Raw genomic sequence first — 13,456 nt, 5'->3', positions numbered from 1 at the left:
TAGACTTTATCAACTGTTCTGTTTCTGCTGTAACACTGCATTTAAAATGGATGGTCAGAGATGAGTGACACATTTTAACGGTGAAAGAAAATGTTACAGCAGTATAGATCCCTTCTGCTGATTGGTCCAAGCCTACAAGGGGAAACATAATATTATAATTTGAGAGTCAGTAAACAAATGATTGACTTGCACTGTGGAAACAGAATTGCTGGTGGGTCTTCTGACAAGGTCAGCAGAAGGAGTCTCTCGCATGAAGCTAATTCACTAGAGTGATTCTTTATGTCTTAACCGATTATAGGCCAGCATCTCGGAGAAGGCTGTTTTTCTTTGAAACTAGCATAATCCCTCAATGACTATTGCGTATCTCTTGCATTACCAAAGACAGGTTATTAGCCGTCCAAGTTCTCTATCATCTCGTTTCCTCTACATTGCTCTAATTGCAGCTGTAGTCTGGCAAGTATATCTTTCTGTGGGTTAAATTATTCAAAATGGAGGAAGTTATAGGCATAGGATCAACTGTTTAAGCATACCGTGACTTCCACATAGTCCCCAGTTCTACTTCAAAAACAGTCATGACGCTTTAAGAATACTAAATATACTTTACATAGAATGCTAGTACACATGTAACAGAATACCATGCAATTCTGCAATAACAAATGTATTTTAGCAATATAACAGTTCTGTTAAGGAACATAATTTGGAAAATCAGTAGTACAGTTGCTTTGTCATGCATAATATTAATCAGCTCTGCAGTGATTGTCCAAATTATTTTACAGTCCCTAGCTAGAAGGGATACTAAGAATCCCATTCCACAGTGGAAACGAAGATGAAAGGACCATTATTGCTGCAAACCCTTGCCCATGAACTGGTTAGGAATGGGTTGATTGAAATAAGGATTAACTCCCAACTGTCCCATTTCTGAGCCCATTGTAGAGTAACAAAATATTCTTGAGCCAGCCCTGCTTTTTGTTCTTGTTTATCCTGGCATTTTGGAACATCTTTCATTCTTTACCAGTGTATGTGTTGGTGCTACAACAGGATGTGACTAACGTATCCTTCACTGGGACTTTAAATGCTATGCATGGGCTACAGACTTTTAGAATATTGCACTAGAGTACAGTAGTTTACTTGGCCGCAACTTTAGTAGATTCCATGTGGAGTTGCTTCACATGAATATTAAAATAGTAGCATTTGTGAACGCTAATATTTCAGCATTTGAATTTCCATTGTTAGTGCAGTGGTATACGTTTTAAAAATCCACTTACATTTCTTCATTATTACATTGACCCCATTTTTTAGCATATACTATTAGAAATGCTTGCATCCATCTTTACTAATGCATAGGGCTACTTTGAGTATTGTACATGGAATCTAAGATACTGTTTTCTTTTGCTACTTTCTTCTCACAGACCCAGCACCGCCTTATTAGATCCTAGCTCACCTGAATTCTCTCCCGTGGTTTCTGTTAGTGATTGGCTCCAAGCGATCAAAATGGAACGGTACAAGGATAACTTCACAGCTGCTGGCTACACCACCCTGGAGGCTGTGGTGCACATGAGCCAGGAGTAAGTAATCAGCCTTATAACAACAAAAAAAACCTGGGAAATTCTGTTTGGACTTAATTGGCCCCTTTTGACTGCATATCATTGCACTCATTAAACAAATGGGATGGATTGCATTTTGACAGAGAGCATAATTTGAAGTGCCACTACATTGTTGCACTGAAATGTTTAATTAAAGGTTCTCATGTACCTGCCATGCTTTACAGTGTGAATGGTGGTTAATTGTAATATGCTTATGTTCATTAGATTTGGAAATCAAAATAATGCTCTTGATTTATGTCTCTTGTTTTCACTTTTTCTGTTCTTTGAATACAGTGATCTGGCAGTAATTGGCATCACTGTCTCTGCACATCAGAACAAGATTTTGAGCAGCGTCCAGGGAATGCGGACCCAAATGCAACAGATACAGGGCAGAATGGTTCCTGTCTGAGTCAGTACTGAATAAACTGAAACTCTGGAATTTAGTTTACCTCATCCATGCACTTTAATTGAAGAACTGCACTTTTTTTACTTCATCCTTGTCCTTTGGATTAAAAGACCTACAGCCTTGCTTGAAGTATGGGCTGCTGAACTGCAAGGGGCCTATCAAACTGACTCATGTCTTTGGAACCAGACCTGGAATGAGCTATTTCTTGCAGTGAACTTCTGTTGATCAACAATATGTAAAATATATAGCTATCTATATAACATGGAAACCACCATCAAATTTTGATGCTGTTTGCTGCCACATACTGTACTTAGATCTTCATTTCTTTTGCTCTTGTTCATCATACCCATGGATTACAACCATAATATTTTATTGGTGTGGAAAACCACAGCTGTGCAACTTTCTGTGGAATGAAGAACATGCTTGTTTTTCTTTTTTTTCTCTCGTCATGATCTTGGTTTTCAGTACACACCCAATGTTGCGGAGAAGCCTCAGAAAAAAGACTACAGTTGGCTTATTAATGCCTGAGACAGATTACGAAGTGTTGAGTAAAAGGCCATCTCATGGATAACAGCCAAACCTGACTTCTGACTATGAAACTTGTGAAGGGTTTTTGCTGGTTATGGGTGCATAATATTGGGACTAATTTAAAACAATGTAAAAATGCTTGGCCGTGATGAATTGTTAGTGTCATCTATAAAAGTTCCAGACACTTCCTTATCCCTGCTTAAGAAGCAACCGGTGTCAAGAAAAACAAAGGTCAGTTGAAGAAGCTCTGTTTTACGTCTTGTTACCTATTAGGGTAGTAGCACATGCTAGAAGCTTTATGATGCTGCTTGTTCTTTCTTTGAGGATGCATACAGTTGAAACAACAAAAAACAATGTGTACATCCAGGCTGTAGTTGAGTTGTAGTTGTAACATTAGTTAATTCAGTAGAAATAAAGAGATTGATCCCAACATTATTTCTTCATTAGAGGTAGAAATTGAAATATTTCCTTGTGTGAAATATACTGCTTGAGGCCTTGAATTCCCAGGAACGTTTGCTGAAGTAGTGGTGCATGCTTAACTATGACCTCCTCTGGTCCTCTCCTTTGTGGCTCCAACTTTTCACCATGAGTCTCCCCTTTAACTCATTTCTGATCAGATTCTAGAATCAGCTCTCTCACATTCTGTCGTTTATTGTGCTCCTTGTCACATAAACAGAGTGAAATTCCAGCACCCTTATTTATTCCAGAACCAAAACTGCTGACGCAGTTCAGTTGAACAAGCCAAGCTTATCATGTCAAGATGGGATTTTTTTTTTTCCCCCTAGCGTCTTTTTACTGCTTTTGACAGCAGCTCATTGACTTGAACCGCTAGCTTTCACCACGCTTCACCATGAAAAGCAAATTGTTGTTCAGCATGCTGTGGATATATGCGATGCTAAATTTGGAGCCTGTCAGACTGACAGCTTAATAAAAACTTTTCTGCAAGATTAGTTAGGAAAGCTCTCTTTTATTCCAATGGAATATATGCAGTGTTTGAAGCAAATCTTAAATAGTCATGCACAGAGCATCCTGGTTTTCAGTTTGAAGAACTGACAAGTGCTTTTCCTTGGGGGAAAACCTCATATGTAAAGAAGCTACTGTTCCATATTGATTTCTCACTGGAAACTGGATCCAAGCAGATAGCGTTAATTTGCTGAGGTGCAATACTAGAATACAATCTCATTCCTTCTCAATTTAAAGAATTATGTACCATGGCAAGTTTTCAGTATTTCCAGTGAACCATTATTATTAGTAGTATTTTGTAGTATTTAGTAAATGTTTTAGTGCTGTCCTTTAATTTAGTTTTAACTTCCTTGTCACATATGTATATGCAAATGTGCTAAATAAGGTGTGACCTGTTAGCTTTTTGACCATTTAAAAAGCTAAAAGGTTACGCCTTATTTTACACATTCTCCTTTGTTTCGTTGTTTTATGTGTGAAGTATTTACTCCACCTATACCTTTTACACATGTATTTGAAACATTTTGGTCTCCATCAGGATGTCAGAAACCATACTATATGGTAGACTTGATTTGAATTTGCCTGATCATAGAAAACAGCTATCATGTGACGGGGCAAACGTTTCTATGTGGATGACTGGTGCCATTTTTCAAAAGGCAATGCTGAACCCAGAGCCCTAGGGAGTGGTCTGAGCTCCGCTGGACCACTGGGGACTTGTAAGCACTGAAGGGGAGTTGGGTGGGGATGGGCAGGGTTGGGTGGACCAAGGGTGTCAATGGAGACTTTTTGTCTCAAAGGGCTTTCTGAAATGGGGGCAGGACTATGGATGGTGTCAGGGACTTTAAGCTTTTTTTTAAGTTACTTTTTAAACTGGCTGTCTCATGGAGCAGTGGTGGTGCGTGGGACAGAAGCCTCAACAGATCCCCCAAGGTTTTTAACTCTATGGGGGTGAGTGCAGGCAGTATGCAAGCTGCTCGGTTCCTGTGAAAGATGGCGACTCTGTGTTTTGGGGCCACCATCGCAATGGGATTTTTTTTAGGTCACCTAAGCTGTGGTATTTTTTTATTTTTTTTTTGCGGTATTTTACCACCAGGGAGACTACTGCGGGAATCACTAACTTGTGGTATTCAGGGAAAATGCTGCAGTTTGGTAAATAGACCCTCCCCTTTATATTCGTACCTGAGGCAGTAAAGAGTGAAGTAGCTTGTCCAAGGTCACAAGAAGCATCAGCAGGAAAAGTGGCATTTGAAGCCCGGCTCCCCTGGTTTTTCAGTCTGCTGCTTCAACCACTAGGGTACTCCTTCACTTCTTAAGGAAGGGGACTGGGGCAATGAAACATATCCAAGTAAATCTCCCCACAAAGGCCTCTATTCTGTAAAACCTGGAGGTGCAAAGAATCCATGTACAAGAGTAAATCTCCATTGGACATAATGCCAGCTCAGGACGTAGTCCACTATCTTTTTTGGAGCCAGAGAAAACATTTCCTAAGTGGGAGTGTTTCCAAATATTTAGCTATTTGCATGGTTCAGGAATTTTAGTATCGCACTGGTTCAATATAATCATGAGGTGGACGATCTTTCTTTTCTATACCAATCATTACCAGCGGGTGAAGGGAAGATTTAAATAAGAGGTTAGATCAGGCTGATTTAAAAACCATTACTCCTGGTGGGTTAAATGAAAACATTGACTGGTTATCCTGCAATTAAAAATCTTTTTGACGATCTCTGGTTGGCATGTCTTCTGTGCTTTGGGATAGATATAGATTTGATTGGTCATGAATTTGCATGTGACTTATGGACCAAGATGTGCCACGTCTTGGGGAGAGGCTCCTCACATGTTTGATTTGGCGATAGCATTTGGTGAGTTTCAAAAACTTTTCTAGCTATATTGTGTGTTGTTGTTATTGGGATATTGGCATAGGTATTTGTGACATATTGTTTGTTGTGCTTTTAGAGAGAGCGCTGTTATCTGTTAAGAGAATTTCTTGAAGGTGTCTTCAGTGTTTCTGCAGACGACTATAAGAATTTCCAGTGCTGAGGTGATTTTTTGAAGGAAAGGTATAAGAAGCAAATTGTGGGCAGGTGGGTTAAATGGTGAAAAAGGGGGCGGGGGCGAAGGGAGGGCGGGCCTGCGAAAGGCTGCAGCCGTTCGCACCACGACGGTACGATTTCGCCGGCCGTAGCGCAGCCGGCTGCAGCCTTTTGCAGCGAATAGCGACACCGTAAAAGGTGTAGCTATTCGCCACGCTACTGCCAGCGATAATGTTCCTCACACTATTGCCGGCAGCGATGCCACGGCCGACTCCTCCCCCTCCCCGCCCCTCCAGCTAATTTAAATCCTATCGCACGTGAAAAGGCCCTTTTCCTAGTGTGTAGCAGATGGACTCAGGACCAATGGGTATAGTATACTCCTGATAGCAGTTGGAGACGGATCAGATTTCAATCTGACGTCAGCCCTAGTTCATATACCCCTGCATGAAGTGCAGCTCTTCAGTATTTTCCGTCTCCATAGCAGTTAGGGACTCTATGCATGCTAGCACAGCGTTAGAGTAAATTTTACCAAAGAAAACCAAATTAAGAAGAAATCTTTCCTCTACAGACGAGCCCTGCTCTCCTGCGGTGACACCCGTTGGGTCCCTCCCCCAGTTGTGAGATCTTCACAACAATTCACTTGAGAGGCCTTCATAAGTTAGGAAATGAAAGAAAATTTGCTGCTTTGTTCATATAAGTGGTCTTCATTGTTACACGTGTTGCCCACTGCAGCCCCGCGGCATGGCCCTCTAACCTCTTCAGATGGACTCCAGCTGCTGGCTCCTCTTCGCTGGCGGCGGTGGGCCGCTAGTTCCAACCTTGGGTTCCCTCCAGTGCCTCCGGCCCTGACACATTGCCCAGTGTTGCCGACCAGGATGTCCTTGCTCTTCAGGCCTCTCTGCATGGCCCGCGGAGAGAAGCCACCACCAGTGCCGCTCCCCTTCTTAGGCGCGCACGTGCGCATCAGTGATTCCTTTAAAAGGCCCGCGGTGGTAACTTGACCGCGGACCCGGATGCTGACGTCAGACTTTTCAGCGTATAAAAGCTCAGGCCTCGCTCAATAGTGTTGCCTTTGCAACAGATCTCCTCGTACTCCGAGCACTCGTTGCTATTCCTTGGATCGTCTCATCATGTATTCCTGTCTTCCTGTAGTTCCTGGTTCCTGTTCTCCTAGTTCCTGTTCGTCTATGTGTTGGATTGACTCCTTGTACTTGACCTTTGCTATGCCTGACCATTCTTCAGCTTCTCTCCAGCCCCGGACCTCCGCTACGGCTGATTACTCTTCAGCTTCTCTCCAACCCCAGATCTCCACTACACCTGACTACTCTTCAGCTTCTCTCCAGCCCCGGACCTCCGCTATGCCTGACTATTCTTCAGCTTCTCTCCAGCCCCGGACCTCCGCTATGCCTGACTACTCTTCTGCTTCTCTCCAGCCCCGGACCTCTGCATTGCCTGACCATGGCTCCCTTCTCTGTGACCTGACCACTGCCTTCCTGACTAGGTTTGCCTGCTCCATATTGTGACTATTGCTTGGACTGACTATACCTGCCTTCTCCGTGCCTTGACCTTCGCTTTGTACGACTATGCTACAGACTCTCCTTCGTCCAGAGTTCTTCATTGTTTGCCACAACTACCATTCACAGCCAGCTCCAAATCCAGCCTGTCAGTGATGCCTCTCCTTGCCTATTCTCTGGACGTGGACTTTCAAGGCTCAGGCCTTCCTTTGCTCAGGTGCCTTCAGTTCCCTATTGTTCCTTTGGCACCTGAGCTCTTGTACCAAATCCCATCCAGGATAGAACTACACCATCTACTGACTGCTGTCTCTGGGCTGTACAGCTACTCACCTCTTGCTAACCTCGAGGCCCACCTAAGTCCTGCCAGTCCCGGCACCCAAAGGCTCAACCCAAGGGGAATGAGGGCTGGTATAGGAGAAGCTCCAGCGGCCTCTAGCTTCAGCCCACTCCACCTGCTGATGGTGGGGACCCATAGATCCTTGCCTACGGGTTGCGTCAATCGCACCTCAGCCCAAGGGTCCACCTCCGATGCAACATTCATTATTTGAAGAGTGAAAAGAACTTTTGCTGCCTTGTTGATAATTATAAATCTACAGCTACGGAGATATGGATAATTTGAATTTATTGTCAGAATCTGGGAACATTTGTGCCAATTAATGAATTAAATGATGTTATCTGTTTAAGCATATTTTTTAAATTTTGTATATTGGATTCACCTATGTTGTGGTATTTGCGATGGATATTGAGTAACTACATTTTAACAGATATTTTGTAAAAATTGGTTGATATTTAAGAGATAATAATTGTTTCCCCTGAAGCAGCTTTTACAAGTGAAACATGTTGGGAAAGTGTTTTTATAAATTTGTGATTGAATGGATGTAGATGAAAGGATTGTTGTGTGGGTATGATTGTGGTGTAGTAGTTGTATGATATCTGTGAATGTGACATGCATTTTAATATATGTTTTCTCTATAAACTAAGTTATGATGAGTGGTGGGTAAATTTACGTGTAATAAAGATTTATTGAATTAGATTTATATATTCTAATATATCATTTATTTTCTGGGAGTATTTGGTTGATATTTTATGTTTTACCTATTTGGATAAATTTATAACCTGCCTGTCTATACTGTATATATGGGAAAATGGAAGTGAATACAGTAACAAGCAGCCAGTATTTTAAATGTAAAATATTTAAGAGGCAGCACTTCAAAAAACCTGATGAAATAATTGCATTTAAAACAGGTTTAATTACCTTCATTTTGACCCAGAAGGGTGATTTCAATTACCCTAATAAGAACTGGGTAAATGTCTTCTCAGAGCATGCTATAGAGGTGAAGTTTCTAGATGCTATAATTTATTTATTTATTTATTTTTGGTTTTTATATACCGGAAGTTCCTGTATAATATACATATCACTCCGGTTCACAGATAACAGAGATAACTATCGCCGAGATGGCGGTTTACATGGAACATATAGAACAGTTAATCTATTATAAAGTAGAATACAAACTAAGATCTACTAAGAACACATAAATAAAGCAAATAAACATTACAAAATTGCTGTGGGATGGGAGGGTTGTTATTCTTCCTGCTCTTAGCTCTCTGGGAAAGCTTGTAGGAAGAGCCAAGTCTTGAGTTTCACTTTGAACGTGGAATGGCACGGCTCAAGGCGGAGGTCTGGTGGTAGTGAGTTCCAGAGCGAAGGGCCCGCTGTGGATAGTGCGCGTTTCCTCAGGGAGGATTTTGCTGGTTGGGTGATCATTCTGTTCTGATATGCCCTTCTGGTTGGCTTTTTAGAAGTGTGTAGTTGGAGCTGGAAGGTTAAGTTGAGTGGAGAGATGCTCTGTAGGGCCTTATGAATCATCATGCTGGTTTTGAACTGTATCCTGTATTTAATGGGGAGCCAGTGGAGATGCTGGAGGATCGGGGTGATATGGTCCCTTTTTTTGGCGTTGGTGAGAATTCTTGCTGTGGCATTCAAGACCATCTGGAGGGGTTTGGTGGTGCAGGCGGGAAGGCCCAGCAGGAGTGAATTGCAGTAGTCCAATTTCGGGAGAATGATGGCCTGGAGTACTGTGCGGAAATCCCTGTAGCGGAGAAGTGGCTTTAGTTTCTTTAAAACTTGTAATTTAAAGAAGCATTCTTTTGTGGTGTTATTTACGAATTTGTTGAGGTTGAGTCTGTTGTCTAGGAGTACACCCAGATCTCTGACTTGAGGAGAGGTGGTGTATCCTGAGGTGTCTAGAGGATTGCAGGCGGTGGTTGGGGCAGATTGTTCCGGAGCTATTATAAGAATTTCCGTTTTGTTTGTGTTTAGGACTAAGTTGAGACTGGCTAGTAGATCGTTGATGGTTGAGAGGCATTTATTCCAGTAATCCATGGTTTTGTGTATAGTATCCGTTATAGGGATGAGTATTTGTATGTCATCCGCGTATAGAAAATGGATTAGATTGAGGTTAGTAAGTAGATGACAGAGTGGGAGGAGATAGATGTTGAAGAGGGTGGGGGAGAGTGAGGATCCTTGTGGTACCCCCATTTTGGATTGAATGGGGTGGGACTCCTTGTTGTTTATCTTGACTTTGTATGTTCTGTTCTCAAGGAAGGATTTAAACCAGTTGAAAGCTGCTCCTGTTATGCCGATGTCTGTTAGCCGTTGTAGTAGGCTAGAGTGGTTCACGGTGTCGAACGCTGAGGAGAGATCCAGAAGTGCGAGGAGGCAAGGTTGGCCTTTTTCCAGATTGAAGATAATGTTGTCCGATAGTGTGGCTAACAGAGATTCGGTGTTCTTTGTCTTCCGGAATCCAAACTGGTTAGTGGTGAGGATATTGTTGTCATCAAGGAATTCTGAGAGTTGTCTGTTAACCACTTTCTCCATGATTTTAGCCAACATAGGAAGGTTTGCTATAGGTCTGTAGTTAGCAGGATCCGAAGGGGGAAGGTTAGGTTTTTTGAGGAGAGGTTTGAGCATTGCCAACTTGAGTTGGTCGGGAACTTGGCCTTGAGCAAGGGAACGGTTGATGATGTCTGCCACTGGCTTGGCAATGATGTCGGGGATTGAACTCAGAAGGTTTGATGGAATATGATCTAGCGGGTGAGAGGATGGTTTTATCTTCTTAAGGATGTTCGCTATTTCTAAGGTGGACGTGGGTTCAAGAGATTCGAGTGCTGCTGTGTATGTGTTGGGTTGAGGAGTTTGTGGGCTGTGGTTGCTTGCGTAGCTTGTGTGCAGAGATGGCCCTTTGAGAGGGGCTACGAGTGAGGTGATTTTGTTGTCAAAGAATTCGGCTAGTTCATTAGCTTTTTTAAGAGCTTGGTCATCTGGGATGCTAGGTCCGGGAGGTTTGGTGAGTGCTGAGACATAGGAGAAGAGGGCTCTTGAATCGAATGAGAAGTGGTGTATCTTTTTGGAGAAGAATTCTTTCTTGGTTTTGTTGATTTCGTTTCTATATGAATTGAGGCATGCTTTGTAGGTGAGGAGGGTTGTTGTGGATGGGCTTTTTCGCCATTGGTTTTCCTTGCATCTGAGCTCGTGTTTACGTGACTTCAGCTCTGTGGTGAACCATGGTTTCCTGTTGTCTTTGTCCGGATTGATAGATTTTGTTGTCATGGGACACACTTGATCTGCTATCTTGTTAGTTATGTTAATCCATGAAGATGTTGCTGAGTTGGCGTCGGCGAGGTCCAGATTCATTAGTTCCTTGGTTAGGTGTTTACTGAGGTGATCTCCTGAGCACTGTTTCCTGACCGATATGGTGATGCTTTGATTTGTTTGGGGAGGATTTGTTTGGGGAGGATTTCTTCTGCCATTTCTTCTGCCATTCAGATGGCTGGTTCCCCAGTTTTGCAAAGTCTCCTAGAAATTCCTCATAGTCTGCTCAAATTTTAGCTACTTAGAATAACTTTGTCATCTGAAAATATGATCACTTCACATTTTACTCCCTTTGCTAAATATCTAGGGGCGGATTTTAAAAGGCGCGCGAATAGCCTACTTTTGTTTGCATGGTCCACAACCAGCCATGGGCGGCTGTGTAGGGCGTGCTGCAATGCAGTTCTCACCCAGTACTTTCGTCTGACTCTTGAATCCTTGCCTGAAACGTCCGAGCAACCTGTATCCTTGTCCAAATCTTCTGAGTATCCTGAATCCTTGTCTGAGTCTTCGTCTGAGTCTCCTGAGTATCCAAGTATTTGTCTGAGTCTCCTGAGTCTCCTGATTCTCCGTCTGAGTCTTCATGTTCCTGCCCTCAGCCTCCGTTTGGCCTCACGCACTCGTCGTTCCCAAGCGACGGGTCCGGAAGGGCTATCAAGTGGCTGGAGGGCTGCTCTCGAGACCAGCATTGCGTTGCTGGGTCTCATTGGTGCTTGTTTGACAGTGGAGGGCTGAGCCTGCCTTGCTCCTGCTCCACCCCTGCTCGTACCTGCTCACCTCTCGCGATGTGTCTTGGGGCTCCTCCCTGAACCGCACCGTGACCCAAGGACTCACATCCTACTTCAGATGGGACTGCGCCTCCGAGCTCCTAACCGGGCCTGAGGGCGCGTTCCACAACAGGGAGTTCCTGGGATGGACTCTTGACAGAACCAAAGAAGAATCCCATTCTGATTTCCCTATGGAAAGCCTCTTGCTACTTTCCAGTACTGGAAGCCATCCAGGAGTTGATTGACCTGGAATGGGATACCCCAGAAGCAAGTTTTAAAAGGGGAAAAGCATTATAAACTGTATACTCACTGGATCTGGCAGTGAGAGTGTTTGCGTTTCTCTAAAATGGATGCGCTGGTCTGTACCATCTCTAAGTGAATAACTCAGTGGAGGGAGGAACGGCCTTAATGGATACACACGATAGCTGGATGGAGTCCATCTTTAAACAGGCCTTTGAAACAGTAGCAGTGACCTTACAGATTGCTTCTTGTTGTGCCCTGTTAGTTCGTTAGTGCCTACTCCTCTCTCAGGAGATGGATGATTCAGGGATGAATTCCAGAATGGTTATGGAACCCGCCACCACCTTTTTAGCTGACACGGGCTCGGATCTAGTCCATACTTCGGTTAGAGAAGGGACCTCAGTGGTGGTGGCCAGAAGACAGCTATGGCTGCAGAATTAGTCAGCAGACGCAACTTCGAAGGCTAATCTTACAAAAATGTCCTTTAAGGGATCACTCTTTTTCAGAAGTGAATTGGAAAAGCTGCCAGTAAATGGGGCGAATCTCCAGTTCCCCAGCTAACAGAAGAGAAAAGAAAGCAGTTACAGTTCCCCTCTCCTATGAGGGGTTGATTCAGGGGCTCCCAACGCTTTTACCTCTGCAGAAACTTGACAATTCAGAGCTTTCTGCCCTTAGGGAGGTCTCAGTCCTTTCGTAGTTAACAGCCCAACAGAGGGATAGGCTCGGGTTCATATTAGTCCCGAACCCCTCAATGACATTTTGCCAACCCACCCTTGGAACGAGGAGATAGGGGGTCAACTGTCTGTCTTCCACCAGTGGTGGGTCAAGATCACTTTGGACAAATTGGTACTGGAGTTCATACGAGAAGGATATGCGCTAAAATTTCACAGCACTCCTTGGGACATATTCATGATGTCTCCTTGCCACTTCGAGCACAAGAAGCAGGCAGTGGAGACTACTCTTTTAAAGCTCCTCAGGATGAGGGCTCTAATCCCAGTTCCTGGGATCCATACAGGGTGTTATTCCATCTATTTCATTGTATCCAAGAAGGAAGGTTCCTTTTGCCCCATCCTGGACCTCAAGAGCATCAACCAACATCTACGAGTGAATCATTTCTGCATAGAAACCCTATGCTCTGTGATAATGGCCATACAATCAGGAGAGTTCTTAACCTTCCTGGACCTATCCAAGGCCTACTTACATATTCCAATCTATCAAGAACACCACCATTTCCTACGCTTTGCAGTACTGCATCACCATTATAAATTCCAGGCACTGCCCTATGGCCTAGCCACTGCCCCCAGAACATTTTCCAAGATTATGGTGGTCATAGCGGCAGCATTGATAAAAGAGGGGATCCTGGTGCACCCGTACTTGTACAACTGGTTGATCCAGGCCAAGTCTGTGGAAAAGAGTCTCCAGGTGACCAACAGGGTGACCTCCTTGCTTCAGGAACTTGGTTGGTTGTAAACCTGGACAAAAGCAGTCTCAAACCCTCCCAGTCTTTGGAATATCTGGAATTCTGGTTCAACACCAAGCAGGGCAAGGTCTTCCTTCCAACCACGTGGATAAGGAAGTTGATGTCCTAAGTGCATCACGATACACCTGGATGGTGTGGAGCTATCTCCAAGTTCTTGGGTTGATGGCGGTAGCCCTGGAGGTAGTTCCATGGGTGAGGACACACATGCGAGCACTTCAATGCTTACTACTATCACGTTGGAACCTGCAGTCTCAAGAATATTTGATTCACCTCCACCTACTGAGGGGAGTATTCGCTCG

At 43.7% G+C, this 13,456-nt stretch overlaps 1 protein-coding gene across 2 annotated transcripts in view; it reads left to right on the top strand.

Moving 5' to 3' along the window:
• The window catches only part of EPHA4 (EPH receptor A4), a 241,040-nt gene that overhangs the window by 206,815 nt on the left and 20,769 nt on the right, over window positions 1–13,456 (top strand). For both annotated transcript variants that reach the window (XM_029615382.1, XM_029615383.1), the window contains exons 16-17: window positions 1,410–1,565; window positions 1,878–2,748. In XM_029615382.1, coding sequence (XP_029471242.1) covers window positions 1,410–1,565; window positions 1,878–1,992 — 271 coding nt within the window. In that variant the 3' untranslated portion in view covers window positions 1,993–2,748. The remainder of the gene's footprint in view (window positions 1–1,409; window positions 1,566–1,877; window positions 2,749–13,456) is intronic.

Source organism: Rhinatrema bivittatum, chromosome 9 (genome assembly GCF_901001135.1).
Source record: "Rhinatrema bivittatum chromosome 9, aRhiBiv1.1, whole genome shotgun sequence".
Lineage (NCBI taxonomy): Eukaryota > Metazoa > Chordata > Amphibia > Gymnophiona > Rhinatrematidae > Rhinatrema > Rhinatrema bivittatum.
This window is presented reverse-complemented; position numbering and strand designations above follow the sequence as displayed.